Below are 16,763 nucleotides of genomic sequence, written 5' to 3'. Positions count from 1 at the left end.
ATAAAACTGGCCGGTTGCAATAGTGAGGTGGAGGGGGCTCCCTCCGAGCCAGAGGGGGAAAGACAATGGCTAATCCCTGACAAGGAATCTTAAGAGGGGTGCTGGTGTGAGTAATGTGGAATCTGAATACAAAATGAAAGATTTGATGGCAAAGCGGGCAAGGGGCAAATGTGTTCCAAGCTCTGAAGGAATGTTGGACCTTGTGGCTCAGGAGCGTTTCTTAACCATATGTAAAGATGACGTGAAACAGTGTCGAGGGGAGAAAAAGATGAAAACTGTGGATGTGATGTGTATCGGAGCAGTCACCCTGCTCCGGCTCAGCCAGGGTTAAAAGCCAGCCCTTGGCGAGGGCTGGGGCTGAGGAGCCAATCAGAAAAGGCTGAGTGGCAGCCAATGAGGGCCAGGCTGGGCCCTATAAAAAGGCTGCAGGGCCGGAAGGCAGGAGACTCTCTCCAGCCTTAGAGGGAGAAGGGCCTAGCTTGGCAACTCCCCAGGCTGAGGCCTTGGATAAAGCCCCAAGCAGGTACTGGGGCTGCAGAGGTGTAGTGCGGGGATAGGAAGAGGCAGCTGGTCCAACCCCCTTGCCAATCATGAGTGGCCTTTACGCACTGCAGTTTGTCCCAGTGAATGGGTGCTGGATGACAACTGGCATCTGAGGCCAGGTGGGTGTAGAGGGTTCAGGTTTCCCCTGGGAGCGGAGACCCAATGAGTGGGGGTATTGCAGTGGGCAGAACCCCAGGGTAAGGGGCACCAGGGTCCGGGAGGGACATGGGGGCCTGAGGCAGGTGAGATGCTGGCCAGCAGGAGGATCTCCGAAGCTAGAGTTGAGCTAATTCCCTGGACAACCGGCAGGAGGCGCCGCGCCGGTGAGTCTTCATTTCGTTACAGGATGGCTTCTCTCTCTGATGATTTTGAGCAAACAGAGGCATCTAGTCTGAATAAACTACAGACACAGGGGTTTAAACATGGTGGGAAAGAGGGTTCCATTTTACCTCATTCCTCTCATTCACAACCCAAATCTCCTGTAAAAACAGATGAGTCCAGAAGGTGCAACCATTATTATTCTTCTGATCACCTGAGGAATAAACACCCTGTGCTGGGAGGAAGCAGGTAGTCCTTGGGAATGCTTTCACCTGAGCACAGAAGTCCCTCGGATGCCTGTCACTTATAACACTGGGTTTGTGAAATTAGCCTCTGAACATCTAGGCATGAAGCACATCAAGGCTGTCGGCATCAACGGCAGGGAACAACTTGGGTGCGAAGACACAGGGACAGAAATTTCTGTAGGTAGCAGGGGTATAGTGCAAGAAGGTGACACGCTGCCAGAACAGATTTCTGAGCTTTTATTATCAGTAGGATACACAATCCTTATGCCTTTGGCTACAGTGCACATAGAAACTGGTAGTTTTGAAGCTGTATTATCAGTGAGGGTAGCAGACCATAACCCTACTGATATGCTAATTGGCAACGATTTCTTCTGTGTAGCTCAGGCTGCGAAAGTGTCCTCCCGCAGAAAGAAAGAGTGTTCCGCTGGGACCCTAACGGAAAAGCAAAAATTGTCAGGAACGGCTGAAGGAATGAAAGAGAGTCTCCTTGGTTCCTCTGCACCAAAAGTACAGGCACAAGATGGAGTCCTGTGTCACATCAGCTGATCACATGCCTCTGCATGTTTCAGTGAGTCACAGGAGGGACCATAAATTGTATTCTAGCCAGAATGTCCCCAGGTAAGTCCATCAGGTGGGGATAAGTTTCTTCCATGGCACATGGTGTTCATTGTTGGGCCATCCACTTGAATAGTCCATTCACATTGTGCTGGACACTCTGGATGTAAACTGCCTTGTGGGATTTACCACAGGAGCAAACACATAGTCAATATTCGTAACTGCAAATAAAAATACGAGACGTGCATACAAATAAGAAAATCATATTCAGCAAACTGTAGCTTTTATATTGACACCTCACATGACCTATTGTTACAAGATTTGTTGCAAATATATAAGAATGGTGATATTTAATGAGGAAATGTTATTTCCTCCTTGACATAACACAAGAACTAAGCGTCATCCAATCAAAGGAATAGGCAGCAGGTTTAAAACAAACAAAAGGAAGTAGTTCCACAGCTTGACTGTGAAGAAATATCTGCCATAGGATGTTGTGAAGGCCCAAACTATGACCTGGTTCCAGTAAGAACTAGAGAAGTCCATCAAGGGCTATTGCCTAGGATGGGCAGGGTTTTTGTCCCTAGCCGCTGTTTGCCACAAGCTGGTTGTGGGTGACAGAGCATGAATCACATGGGGATTGCCATGTTCTGTTCATTCCCTCTGAAGCACCTGGCGCTGGGCACTGTTGGAAGACAGACTTCTGGGCTACATGGACCATTGGATTTACCCAGTGTGGCCATTCTGATCTTCTCCTTTAGACCCCAGATGTATCTGCCCCCTGCTGTAACCCACTACACCCCACTCCCCTCCCAGAGCTGAGATACATCCCAGGAGTCCTGATGGGGTCTCTCTCTCCACAGAGGTAGAAGCAAAGTAAGAATAAACATTAAAATTTTAACACTAACCAGTGTCCCTTAAGTGACTTCCCACAAGATGTGAGAACATGTTACTATTAGAGGTGAATAGGTCCACTATTTATTTATTTATTTATTTTCCAGATATATATTGTCACAAATATAAAGGGAAGGGTAAACCCCTTTAAAATCCCTCCTGGCCAGAGGATAAACCCTTTCACCTGTAAAGGGTTAAGAAGCTAGGATAACCTCGCTGGCACCAGAGGAAAATGACCAATGAGGAGATCAGATACTTTCAAAAGCTGGGGGGAGGGAGAAACAAAGGGTCTGGGTCTGTCTGGGTGATGCTTTTGCCGGGGACAGAACAGGAATGGAGTCGTAGAACTTGGTAAGTAATCTAGCCAGATCTGCGTTTGATTCTGATTTCTTTAAATGGCTGAGAAAATAAGCTTTGCTGAATGGAATGGATATGCCTGTTTTTGTGTCTTTTTGTAACTTAAGGTTTTGCCTAGAGGGATTCCCTATGTTTTGAATGTAATTACCCTGTAAGGTATTTACTGTCCTGATTTTACAGAGGTGATTCTTTTTCCTTTTTCTTCTATTAACATTCTTCTTGTAAGAAACTGAATGCTTTTTCATTGTTCTTAAAATCGAAGGGTTTGGGTCTGTGGTCACCTACACAAATTGGTGAGGATTTTTATCAAACCTTCCCCAGGAAGCGGAGTGCAAGGTTTTGGTGAGGATTTTGGGGGGAAAGACATTTCCAAACAACTCTTTCCCAGTAACCGGTTAAACGTTTGGTGGTGGCAGCGAAAGTCCAAGGGCAAAGGGTAAAATAGTTTGTACCTTGGGGAAGTTTTAACCTAAGCTGGTAAAAGTAAGCTTTGGAGGTTTTCATTCAGGTCCCTACATCTGTACCCTAGAGTTCAGAGTGGGGAAGGAACCTTGACATATATATATATATATATATATATATATATATATATATATATATATATATATATATATATATATATATATATATATAATGAGGTGGAAAATGTTCCAGCAACTGGCAAGGGGAGGGGAAGAGAGGACCAAGTGAGAGGGGTAGGGCATTGGAGAGAAGACACACAGCAGGGGTGGAGCCTTGACAGAACAGATGGGGCAAGATTGTCATTTCAGGAGTCCAACCACCAGCAACTGGAAAGGTGGCAACCCAGTGAATTGCACATAGACTGATTCCCCAGTTTATCATGCTGACACAGCAAAGTGAGGACAGGAAAGGGTTTAATGTCTCTTGACTGTCCAGAGTAGCAGCTGTGTTAGTCTATATCTGCAAAAAGAAAAAGAGGACTTGTGGCACCTTAGAGACGAACAAATTTATTTGAGCATAAGCATTTGTGAGCTACAGCTCACTTCATCGGATGCATTCAATAAATGATTCAGGGAAGAGGGCCCAGCACCGTGCACCAGCCAGCTCTGCACGGACCTCAGTCTGAGAAAACATTTAGGTCCCTTTAGGAGTAAAGAGCCGGAGCAGCTTGTCCCGGATTTGTTTGGTCCTCACCCCGTAGATGATGGGGTGGAGCAAAGGGGGCACCAGGAGGTACACATTGGCAATGAGAACAAGGAAGTGCAGTGGCACATTATGGCCAAACCGGTGCGTGAGAGAGGAGAAGAAACCTGGCATGTAGAAAGCTAAGATGGCACAAAGGTGAGAGATGCAGGTTCCAAATGTTTTGAGCTGAGCATCCTTTGTGGGGAGGCGGAAGATGGCCCGGAGGATCTGAGTATAGGACACAGTGATGAAAAACACGTCCATTCCAATCTCAGAGAAAAGATCAAACAGGCCGTAGTAACTACTGATGCGGATGTCAGCACAGGCCAGGTTCACCACAGCTATGTGCTCACAATAGGTGTGAGGGATGATGTTGGTTCTGCAATATGGCCAACGCCTCGCCAGGAGGGGGTAGGGTAATGCGAATATTCCACTGCGGAGCAGCGCGGCCAGTCCGATCTTGGCCACAACAGAGTTTGTCAGGATGCTGGAATGTCTCAGGGGATGGCAGATGGCCACATAGCGATCAAAAGCCATGGCCACGAGGATTCCAGACTCCATTGCTGAGAAGCAGAGAAGGACGTACATCTGGGTGAGGCAGGCACTGAAACTGATCTCCCTGGTATTGAACCAGAAGATATTCAGCATTTTGGGCAGTGTGGATGTGGACATGACCAGGTCAGTGATGGCCAGCACGCAGAGGAAATAGTACATGGGCCCATGGAGGCTTTGCTCCATCTTTACAATGAACAGGATGGTGAAGTTCCCCAAGACAGCTATGGTGTACATTGTGCAGAAGGGGATGGAGATCCAGATGTGGGCTGCCTCCAAGCCAGGAATGCCAAGCAGGATGAAGGTGGAGGGGTTGGTGAAGTTGGTTGTGTTGGAATCTGACATGGAATAGGGGAGAAGGTGTCCAACTCTGAGGCGGAAGGCTGTTTCCTGCATGTACCGTACGTTCCCCTGACTTTCTGTGTGTGCCCAGGATACCTGGATGGAGAGAGAATGTTAATCTGAGATATTACATGCACTACTGGAGGCAGTTCTCATGCGTGAAGCAGATTGTTCTCTCTTCACTCACTGAAAAATGACATTTGAATTATTCAGAGAAAACAACTATGAACAATGACCATATTAAAGTCAATTCCACATTTAATGGGGCTCCCTGTGTTAATAAGTCTGACACTTAGTGGTGGGGGAACCTTAAGAGGCACCAGCAGGAAACACAAGTGTGGATACTGGTTATCCATCATTATTCCTTAATGCAATGAGAGCCAGCTTAGGGACTCCATGCTGTAGGAGTTCCCCATTCATCAAGTTGCTTGATATGTGAGAGTGGAAAAAAACAAACTTTTGTAAGACATATGCCAGGAGAAACATCCCAATTAGAACATACCTCAGGGAAAAGACCTGGGCGCCATTGACAGCAGCTCAAGAGAAACACCTGCTGACAGGCTCTGAGAATGGGGGAGGCTGCCATATGATCAAAAAGTCATGGCTACGCCCCCTGATACCTGACACCATGCAGAAGAGTCTGGGACTCTTTCGTTTACAGAAGAGACAAAGAAGGTAACAAATGAGAGAGGAGAGGAAAAAAAAATGATACTGATTTACATTCCAATGGACAAAGAGAGAACAGTTCCCAACCAGTACTATCTAGAGACACTGAGTGCTCCAAGAGGACTAATTCCCCGAAGCTGAAGAAAACTGTCAGCAAAATTGACTGGAGGAAAAAATTATACAGAAAAATATGAATGACAATTGGTCATTCTTTTGCGGAAAAAATCATGATTCCACAGTCAACAAAGTGAACAACTTTGGGTAAAAATCCAGTTCAGTGGCAAAGGGAAGGCAGCAATTAGGGGAAAAAGAAAATTGATCAATTATGAAAATTGATAAGGGACGTTAAAGACATCAGGGAAAACTCCAAGTTTGGCAGGGCTAAGGATAACAAAAAAGGAGATTATTAAGTATGTTAACAACAAGAGAAAAATGCTATGGCAAGCACAGAAAAATGTTATGGCAATTCCTGTGTTAAATGTCAAGTATTATAAAATAAAGGGAAAGTGTTTTCTATAAAAGATTTGACAAGGTTAAGAAACAATGGAAAAGCTGGTCTGGGATTAGTTTGTTTTTTTTAAAAAAAAGTCTAGATATGTAATACCAGTCAACAACAGGGTTTATACAAAACAGATCTTGTCAAATAAACCTGATTTCATCGTTTTTGGAGAGTACACATTTGTGGATCAAGGGAACACATGTGGTGGATAAAGGGAACCATGCAGAGGCAATGGACCTTGATTTCTCAGAGGCATTTGATTTAGGGGGGAAAATATTGAGTTAAAAAAATTAACACCCTACAATATCAGTAGAGAACATGCAAAATGGACAGAAAACTGGCTAAGTGACTGATCTCAGAAAGCTGTTGTTAATAGCCCTTCGTCAGTGAACGGGGCTGTTTGTAGTCAGGTTCTGCGGGGATCGGTTCTATGCCTGAGGCTATTCAATACTTTCATGAATGATCTGAAAGGAAATAGAAGATCACTGCAGATAAAATTTTCGGATGACCCAAAGATTGGCAGAGTGGTTGCAATGAGGTGGCCAGGGCAGGCATACCGATTGATTTGGAGCACTTGGAATGTGGGGCCCATGCAAACAAAATGTTTTAATAAGTCAAATGCAGAATCCTTGGAACAGGGAATGCAGGCCCGACCCACAGACGACAGCACTGTATTATGGAATGCAAGGACCCGGAAAAGGATTTAGGGGACATTGTGGACAGCCAACTCATCTTGAGAACCCAGTGAGATGCTGTAGCATAAAGGGATGATGGGGTCCTCGGATACATAAACAGGGGAGAGGTGAGTTGGAGCAGGGGAAGGATTTTACCTCTGCAGATGTATAGACTTTGAAGATGTATATCTCTACAGCTTATCAAAAAGATGATCAGACGGAAACTTTCATGGGGAGAAATCCATGCGTAGTAATGGCTCTGTAATCTACCAGAGAAAGGCTGATCGAGACCGAAGGGCTAGAAGCTGAAGCCAGGCAAATTCTAGCTATAAAATAGGGCCACATATTTAGCAATGAGGGTGATTAACCATTGAGACACACTGAGAAGGGAAGTAGTGGATTCTCCAAGTCCCCATGTTGGCAGATCGAGACTGGATGCTTTTCTGGAAGATCTGCTTCAAGGGTCTACACCAGGGTTAGGATGATATAGCTACATCTCTCTGGGGTGTAGATTTTTTTGCTGTTTCAAAATAGGCAAATGCAATGTTAGGTTATATGAGCAGAGGTATAACATGGCAGTCTCAGTACGTGACTCCCACCTATGTCTGAGCTATTGAAGTCCTCAAATCATGGTTTAAAGACTTCAAGGAGCAGAGAATCCTCCAGCAAGTGACCCATGCCCCATGCTACAGAGGAAGGCGAAAAACCTCCAGGGCCTCTTCCAATCTGCCCTGGAGGAAAATTCCTTCCCGACCCCAGATACGGCGATCAGCTAAACCCTGAGCATATGGGCAAGATTCATCAGCCAGATACTACAGAAAATTCTTTCCTGGGTAACTCAGATCCCACCCCATCTAATATCCCATCACAGGCCGTTGGGTCTATTTACCATGAATATTTAATTACCAAAACCATAAAGAAAAGGAGTACTTGTGGCACGTTAGAGACTAACCAGTTTATTTAAGCGTAAGCTTTCGTGAGCTACAGCTCACTTCATCAGATGCATCCAATGAAGTGAGCTGTAGCTCACGAAAGCTTATGCTGAAATAAATTGGTTAGTCTCTAAGGTGCCACAAGTACTCCTTTTCTTTTTGTGAATACAGACTAACATGGCTAACATCTGAAGGATCCCCTCTGCCACTGAAATGCAGCCACCTCAGGGCGGTAGTCCATCAGGCAGGACGACCAGGGGTGCCCAGAAAAGAGTTACATTTTGGCCAGTGATTCTTTAGCAGACTCATCACCTATGGGAAGGGCCCTGGGATGTGTCATGGTTGTGCAGAGCAGAAAGGACCCCAGACGTACTCTCTATCCCATCATGTCCACGTTGCACGGTGTTTGTCGAGCAGGTGATCTCCTCAGCAAGAAATGGGTACCTGTGAATTCTGAGACGGAAGCATCTTCCCTGGGAATCCCCCTCAGGTAGCCGTGTCCCAAACCTCTCTCACCCCAGCATCTGCAGCAACATGCCACACCGAGAGCCCATCCAAGGGTGTGCACCGTTTATAATATAGCTCTGTGCAATCCCAGTGGGGTTCGCTCAGCCTCGAGGGGAGAAGAGAGCATCTGAAAGTAAACAGGCTGCAGATAATCATGTCTCTTCTTCTGTGCTAATTATTCAGCTTTAGGAGAAAACATTCATTAAGGGACTGTCCCAAAGGGAGATGAGAGCTCCTGGGCTCTGTGCTGAGTGAGAGAAGAATTGGCTGTTTGTGTATTTATGTCTATTTATAAAATATAGTTGATTTGAAAGAAAATAAGGGATAATTGCCTTGATGGATAGATAGATAGATAGATAGATAGATAGGAGACAGACAGATCTGGAAAAAGGTGATCGAGGGGAGACATGAGCATTTTCTGCTGTTGGTATGGGCTCAGAGATCAGTAAATCTCATGTGCAGAGGTAAACTCCTTCCCCTACTCCAACTCACCACTCCCCTGTGTATGCATCCAAGCCCTTTTGGCCACAGCATCGCACTGGGAGCTCAGGATGAGTTGGTTATCCACAGTGATCACTTAGTGCTTTTCAGGGTCTCTGCGTTCCATAATACAGTGCCCTGGTCTGTGGGTCGGGCCTGCATTCCCTGTTCCAAGAGGATCACTTTGCATTTGTCTTTATTAAAACATGTTGTTTGCATGGGCCCAGCTCACCAAATGTTCCAGATCAAATCATAGAATCATAGAATATCAGGGTTGGAAGGGACCTCAGAAGGTCATCTAGTCCAACCCCCTGCTCGAAGCAGGACCAATTCCCAGTTAAATCATCCCAGCCAGGGCTTTGTCAAGCCTGACCTTAAAAACCTCTAAGGAAGGAGATTCTACCACCTCCCTAGGTAACGCATTCCAGTGTTTCACCACCCTCTTAGTGAAAAAGCTTTTCCTAATATCCAATCTAAACCTCCCCCATTGCAACTTGAGACCATTACTCCTCGTTCTGTCGTCTGCTACCATTGAGAACAGTCTAGAGCCATCCTCTTTGGAACCCCCTTTCAGGTAGTTGAAAGCAGCTATCAAATCCCCCCTCATTCTTCTCTTCTGCAGACTAAACAATCCCAGCTCCCTCAGCCTCTCCTCATAAGTCATGTGCTCCTGACCCCTAATCATTTTTGTTGCCCTTCGCTGGACTCTCTCCAATTTATCCACATCCTTCTTGTAGTGTGGGGCCCAAAACTGGACACAGTACTCCAGATGAGGCCTCACCAGTGTCGAATAGAGGGGAATGATCACGTCCCTCGATCTGCTTGCTACGCCCCTACTTATACATCCCAAAATGCCATTGGCCTTCTTGGCAACAAGGGCACACTGCTGACTCATATCCAGCTTCTCGTCCACTGTCACCCCTAGGTCCTTTTCCACAGAACTGCTGCCTAGCCATTCGGTCCCTAGTCTGTAGCGGTGCATTGGATTCTTCCATCCTAAGTGCAGGACCCTGCACTTATCCTTATTGAACCTCATCAGATTTCTTTTGGCCCAATCCTCCAATTTGTCTAGGTCCTTCTGTATCCTATCCCTACCTGCCACCGTATCTACCACTCCTCCTAGTTTAGTATCATCCGCAAATTTGCTGAGAGTGCAATCCACACCATCCTCCAGATCATTTATGAAGATATTGAACAAAACCGGCCCCAGGACCGACCCCTGGGGCACTCCACTTGACACCGGCTGCCAACTATGTTATGCCTGCCCCAGCCGCCTCATTGCAACCACTCTGCCAGCCTTTGGGACATTTGCTTCTTTTATCTGCAGTGATTTCCTCTTTCCTTCCAGATCCTTGATTAAAATACTGAACAGCATCTGGCCTAGACATGAGCCCTGCAGAACCCCACTAGAAACAGCCCCATTCACTGACAATGGCCATTGACAGCGGGTTTCCGTTATCCGCCAGCCAGTTTTCAGTCCATTTTACGTGTGCTCCACTGATATTGAAGCGTTTTCCTTTTATTATCGGAATGTTTCCCCTGCTAAATCAAGTGCCTCAGAGAAAGCAATTTTACTGCATCTGTGCAGTTCCCTTGATCAACCAAACCTGTATTCTCTTTAAACAATGACATTGGGGGTTTTTTGACAACACCTGTTTTCCATAAACCAAGTTGTTGACTGCTATTAATTATATTCCTGGACTTTTTCAAAACTAATCCCAGACCACTCTTTCCATTGTTTCCTAACCTTGTCAAATCTTTTTTTTAAAACTTTCCCTTTGTAAAACAACCTTTACATTTCACACAGTACTGCCCTGTACTTGCCTTTTCTTTTTTGTTTGCTCTGCTGCTGCCTGATTGCACACTTCTGCTTCCCCGTGAGCTGCGTGGTCACTGTTCAGTTCATACCTCTGGTGTTCACAACTCTAATTTTCTACTATCGATGCTCCTTAACACCCTCCCAGATAGCTAACGGCCTGGAACGCATTTCATTGTGTCAGGTGATACGAGTGTCATACTGCTTCTTTCCGAATGCAGGAAAAAAATGGAACATATTTACCTTTTCTGCAACATTAACAAGTTTCCTTTCTCTGTCTAGTAATTGGCCTAAATCTTTTCAAGGATTTCTTCGGATGTTAATTTACTTAGTAACCTCCTTTTTCATTTCCTTAGGCATGCTCAACATGGATTTGTCCCTGAAGTCTTTAAAGTCCCTTATCAGTTTTAATAAATTCCAATTTGTATTACTTCCTGTCCATTTTCCCTTTCACCCCAAGTGTAATATATCGCTTTCTGCTGCAATTGCTACCTTCCCTTCACTACGGAAGTGGGTTTTTAGTCAAAGTTGTCCACCTCCTTGACTGTGGACTCCTGGCTTTTTAGCTGTCTAGTAAACTCCTCTTAAATAACTCCCAGTTTTCATTCCCATTTTTCTTTCTGAATTTCCTGCCATTAGTTTAGCTGAGAATTTTCCTCAGCTTTGGGCAATTACCCTTGTTGAAGCACTAAATATCTATCGATATTACTGGTTGGGAACTGTTCTCTGTTTGTGCATGTGAATGTAATCCGTTCCATTCTTTATTTTTCTCTCCTCTATCATATGCCTCCTTCTTTGTCTTTTCTCTTAACTCAACACTTTTCAGTCTGTCCGCATGTGGCAGCGTTTCCCATTCCCATAGCCTGTTTCAGAAATCCCCTTTCTATCTGCTCAATGCTTTATAGAGATTGGGTGCCCACAACTGAGCACATATCCAGAGCAGGTTATTCTCCAGCCTATTGCGTAGGCATCCAAACATTGTCACTGTCTGGTGAGTGCTGCAAATGAGCAGGTGTTTCCGTGGAGCTGCAATGAGTGAGGCTTTTTCCCTGGTGTGTGTCCTAGTTGGGATGTTTCCCCTGGCACATGACTTGGCAAAGGTTTCGTTTTTTACCACTCTCATATTTTGAGCAGCCGGGTAATGGGGAACTCCATACAGCATGGACACTTTTGCCTGGGTTTCTTCGTGTTAAGGAAGAATGAGGGATAAACTGCACCCATACACATTTTTCCTGCTGGTGCCCATGAAGGTTTCCCGCACCATGACTTGTAGGAATCGTTGACCAATGGAGCACCATGAAATATGGAATTGGCATTAATAGGGTCAGTTGTTCATAATTTACTTCTCTGAATCATGTAAATCTCATTTTTCAGTGTGTGAAGAATGAACGATCTGCTTCACCCATGAGAACAGACTCCAGTAGTGCATGTAGTGTCTCATATTTACATTCTCTCTCCATCCAGGCATTTGTATTGCGACCATCACCCTAGACTCTGGGCACATACAAGAAATCAGGGGAACATACAGTACATATAAGACACACCACTCTACTTCAGAGTTGGGCACCTTCTCCCCTACTCCATGTCAGATTCCAACACAACCGACTTCACCAACCCCTCCACCTTCCTCCTCCTGGGCATTCCTGAGGGGTTAAGAAGCTCTAATAACCTATTTGGCACCTGACCTGAAGGACCATTGAGGAAAGTAGATATTTTCAAATCTGGCGGGTGGGGCGGGGGAGGATTTGTTTGTGGCTCTCTTGCTTTGTTCCCTCTCCAGATGGAGGGAGAGACCAAGCAGGTACAACATCTCCTGAAAACATACCTGGAATGATCCATCTAAAATTATAGAAATTGTAAGTTAGGCAAGAAAATGTGTTAGGTTATCTTTTGTTTTGGCTTGTGAATTTTCCTATGCTACAAAGGTAATTTTATTCCTGTTTTTCTAACTGTGAAGCTGAGGCAGAGGGGAATCTTCTGTGTTTCAAATCTTTTTATTACCCTGTAAAGTTACCTTTCATCCTGATTTTGCAGGTGTGATTCTTTTACTTTTTGGTTTCCAAAGAAAGTTCTTCTTTTAAGAACCTGATTGATTTTCAGTGTCCTGAGGACAAAGGGTCTGGTCTGTGCTCACATTGCTAACCAATTGGTTGGTATATTACTCTCAAGCCTCCCCAGGAAATGGGGGTGAAGAGGCTTGGGGGGACATTTTGGGGGGATAAGGATTCCAAGTGACCCATCCCTGAATTTTTGTATAAATCACTTATTGGTGTAGGGATACCGTCCAAGGGCTAGGAAAGGAATCTGTGCCTTGGGGAAGTTTTTAACCTAAGCTGGTAGAATATAAGCTTAGGAGGTCTTTCATGCAGGTCCCCACATCTGTACCCCAGAGTTCAGAGTGTGTGGAGGGGAACCCTGACAGTGTAGCCAGGCAGCCCCCTTGACTTTGAACGACCTTAAATTGTGTTTGATGAAAGCATCTTCCAGAAATTCTTCCAGGTCTAGATCCACAAAGGAATTCATGTAAATACTGAATTTAGGCTCCACGGCCATTTTCAAACCCCGGCTCATCTGCTGTCCAACCATGTAGGAGCCTAAGATTCCACCAGTAGCCTGCACAAAGTAACCTGAAAGCTGACGCTGCTTCACAGCGAACGAGCTGCTCAGAGTCTTTGCTCAGGCCTCAATTCTGGTGGGTTTCTCCAACGAGATGTTCCTCTCACCCATCTGCCCCGCAAATCCGCTCTGTTAGGGGTTCTCTGACCATGCCTCCTGGATGGGGCCTTGCAGCTCATGAATGTATGTGTGCATGTCTCTGTGTGTGTGTGTACACATGGGTCCATGTGTGTCCATGTATGTCCATGCGTGTGTGTGCGCGCGCGCGTGTGTGTGTGTATGTGCATGTGGATCCATGTTTGTGGGTGTGCGCTCATGGTCTGTGATACTTGTTACTACAGACCCAGGCCACAGAATACTATTAATATTATTAGAATAGGTTTATTTCTGGAGGTTCCCAAGGCATGCCACTGAGTGTGTACAGGACTAGCAAGGTGCAAGCACTGCCAAATTCAAGTACCTTTAGGAGTAAAGGGATTTCAGCACTGGAATGTTTAAGATTGCCTTTAATGTCAACAACATCAGGCACCCAGGCAGACAGGTGAGTGTTGCCCGCTCCCAAGTAACCCAGGGAGGAAGGGGGGAATTACAAGAGGCTTGACTTAAATGTATACCCCAATCTAAAATAACATTGTAAGAGAACGAAAAAGTGTCACCGTAGCTGAACAACAAAGTAAAAGAAGCAGTGAGAGGAATTATTTAAGCTCAGTACCAATGTGGACACAAGAACAAATGGATATAAACTGGCCACCAGGAAATTTAGACTAGAAATTAGACAAAGGTTTCTAACCATCAGAGGAGTGAAGTTTTGGAATAGCCTTCCAAGGGAAGCAGTGGGGGCAAAAGATCTATCTGGCTTTAAGATTAAACTCGATGTGTTTATGGAGGAGATTGTATGATGGATAACATGGTTTTGGTAACTAAATATTCATGGTAAATAGGCCCAATGGCCTGTGATGGGATATTAGATGGGGTGGGATCTGAGTTAGACAGGAAAGAGTTTTCTGTACTATCTGGCTGATGAATCTTGCCCATATGCTCAGGGTTCAGCTGATCGCCATATTTGGGGTCAGGAAGGAATTTTCCTCCAGGGCAGATTGGAAGAGGCCCTGGAGGTTTTTCACCTTCCTCTGTAGCATGGGGCACTGGTCACTTGCTGGAGGATACTCTGCTCCTTGAAGTCTTTAAACTACGACTTGAGGACTTCAATAGCACAGATATAGGTGAGAGGTTTATCGCAGGAGTGGTGGGTGAAATTCTGTGGCCTGCGTCGTGCAGGAGGTCAGACTAGATGATCATAATGGTCCCTTCTGACCTAAATATCTATGTATCTATGAGAGGCAAAAAGGCTTCATTTAAATAGTGGAATTTAAATCCTATTGAGGAAAATCGAAAGGAGCATAAACTCTGGCAAATGAAGTTTAAGAGTATGGTGCAAAGATATGCTGGTGTGAACGTTCTGGTTGTGGTAAAATTTTAGTAAGGAGGAATGTAAATTACTGGCCACTCACTTAAATTCAGTGAGGATTTTTGGTTGGCCCTTTCCTAGTCCCAAAAGGAACGGGAAGGGTCCAAACCAGTCCCCAGAGTCAGTGAGGAGAGGCCAACATTAGCTGTCAGCCTGATTGACAGGGCAGGCAGACCAGGGAGGAAGTCTGGAGGTCACGAGGTTCCCATCGTCTGTGTGAGCTGGGCCTGCCTGGGACAGAGCGGGGTTGAGCTAAGGAGACAGCAGGGGCCTGGGCAGAGCTGAGCAGAGACAGGCCGGCCAGAACCAGAACCAGAGAAGTAGCCCAGGGAGTTGAGCTGGGCGCAGAGCTGCAGCAGCCCGAAGCAGAGGGGCCAGAGAAGCAGCCCAGGGAGCTGGAGGCCGAGCAGCAGCAGTGCTGGGGCTGGGGCTGGGGCTGGGTGCAGTGTACAGTTGGGGAGAGCAAGGAAGACCCTGGGCAGAGGGACAAGCACAGGGAAATACCCCTAGTCAAGAGGCCTTGCAGGCCAGAATTGGAGGGGAATCGTAAATCTGTTGGGTGAGGATGATGCTGTGGAGAGGGGCCCTACCACCTAAAGCCTGAGACATATGGCCACTGACAGAGCAAGTGTCCCACCCACAGCACCCCTTCAGCACAGCCAGGGCCTGGGCAAGAGGCCTGGGACATGGGAGGGACAGACTGTGAACTGCCCTGACGCTCCAGAGATGGCTGGTTTTGGTGTTCCTGTAAAAGAGGGGGTTCTATGTTTTTCTTTATCCTTTCCATATTTCCTCTTTTTTTTTTCAGTTGGAGTTCATTTTTGAAAATATGTTTGGCTTCATTGTGAGGGCTGAGAATGATCCTTGCAGGCAGGAGGATCCCCAGCCGGCCTTGCACCGATCCCTGAAACGCAGGGGGAAGTCACAGAAGTTGCGAGCCCACCAGTAGACCAGGATGTTCTGCCTCCCGGTTACCCTCCACTCCTCCAAAACAGCCCTCATGGCCCAGACGATGAGATGGAAGCCTCCCCAGTGCTGGAGAGGGAGCTTCACCTTATGTTTGAAATCACAGGTGTCCACCAGAAAATGGTGAAGCTCATCCCGCAGCACGGTGGGGGACAGGGTTGCGGACCCATGATCATCATCTCGCTGGGCCCCTGTTACCACCCTGTGACCGATGGAGATGGGCAAAGAGGGGGCAGACCACTGGTGCGGCGATTGTAACTGTGGCTCTGTGCAACCCGTCTCTGTGCCCGGAAAGTGATAGGGAGGGATACGGAGGGAAGAGAGCAGCTCCTAAAGAGTCAGGGAAGGGAGACAAAAAAAAACACCCCCTGAGGTTAGTCCAAGGACAGGGGAAATGACACAACCCCTGAGTGGCAGCAGTATAGAAGATGAAAGGAAAGAAATGAGGAATGTGACAGGGGCAGGAGTGGGGCTGGGGCCAGGAACGGGATTAGGAGCAGGGGCAGAAGTTTGACTGGGAAGCCCAGCAGCAAAGCCAAAGGGATGTGACACCTCTTGACTGGGTCCAGGGTCTGAGGGGATGGTAACAGGAGGGGAGACCTCAATGACTCTGGGCCCAGAGACCACATGGAACTCTACAACCAAGGTGTGGGACATGATGGCATCTGTGATGGGGCCCTGAACTGGGAGGGAAGACGGCCACCCCTCCTCTGAAGGGGGCGCACCCATGGGCTCGCGGCGCAGCTGCTTGGCACAGGTCATCACCACAAGGGTCTTGGCGGCAGATGGATGAATTCATGTCTGCCCCAAGTTTGAGAGCAGGGGTAGCAGCCCAGGGTAGGGGATAGAGAAGAGGAGGGGATGGTGTGACCAAGCCACCGCCCAGTTTGAGACCTCACCCACAGTTTCTCCCATCATTTGGGAAAGGGGCAAGATGTAACACCAGTGGTAAGGGGGAATGGAGGGAGTTGGGGAAGGGGAAAGGCCAACCTGTCCTCCTGGCTAGGATGGGTGCAGGGCAGTGGGGCACCACCCCCACCCCACCCCCGCCAATGACAGGGGATGTGGGGAGGCTGACCGAGGCAGGGAAGTGGGGCACTATGGAAAAGGGACACAAGTGTTTAGGGAGGGGCCATGGGTGCATGAAGCAAGGGGTCCAAGCAATGGGGGGAGCAATGGAAGGTAAGGGA

General features: G+C 46.7%; 1 protein-coding gene and 2 long non-coding RNA genes across 3 annotated transcripts; 1 reads left to right on the top strand and 2 right to left on the bottom strand.

The window, feature by feature from the left end:
* The first annotated feature begins 464 nt into the window (after positions 1-464).
* Positions 465-16,594, top strand: LOC122462588. Its single transcript, XR_006285256.1, has 3 exons — positions 465-523; positions 1,486-1,724; positions 15,416-16,594. It is a non-coding gene; the product is annotated as an uncharacterized LOC122462588 (long non-coding RNA).
* Positions 2,901-14,276, bottom strand: LOC122462589. Its single transcript, XR_006285257.1, has 4 exons — positions 14,061-14,276; positions 12,091-12,093; positions 6,465-6,468; positions 2,901-2,912 (listed from the first exon to the last, which is right to left on the bottom strand). It is a non-coding gene; the product is annotated as an uncharacterized LOC122462589 (long non-coding RNA).
* Positions 4,005-4,958, bottom strand: LOC119565142 (olfactory receptor 52E4-like). Its single transcript, XM_037889576.1, has one exon. It carries the CDS (start codon positions 4,950-4,952, stop codon positions 4,005-4,007), a length of 948 nt encoding a protein of 315 aa, XP_037745504.1. The 5' UTR covers positions 4,953-4,958.
* Positions 16,595-16,763: the final 169 nt, after the last annotated feature.

The sequence above is a fragment of the Chelonia mydas genome, chromosome 1 (assembly GCF_015237465.2).
Source record: "Chelonia mydas isolate rCheMyd1 chromosome 1, rCheMyd1.pri.v2, whole genome shotgun sequence".
Lineage (NCBI taxonomy): Eukaryota > Metazoa > Chordata > Testudines > Cheloniidae > Chelonia > Chelonia mydas.
The sequence above is the reverse complement of the archived record's forward strand: the minus strand, read 5'-3'. Positions and strand labels throughout refer to the sequence as shown.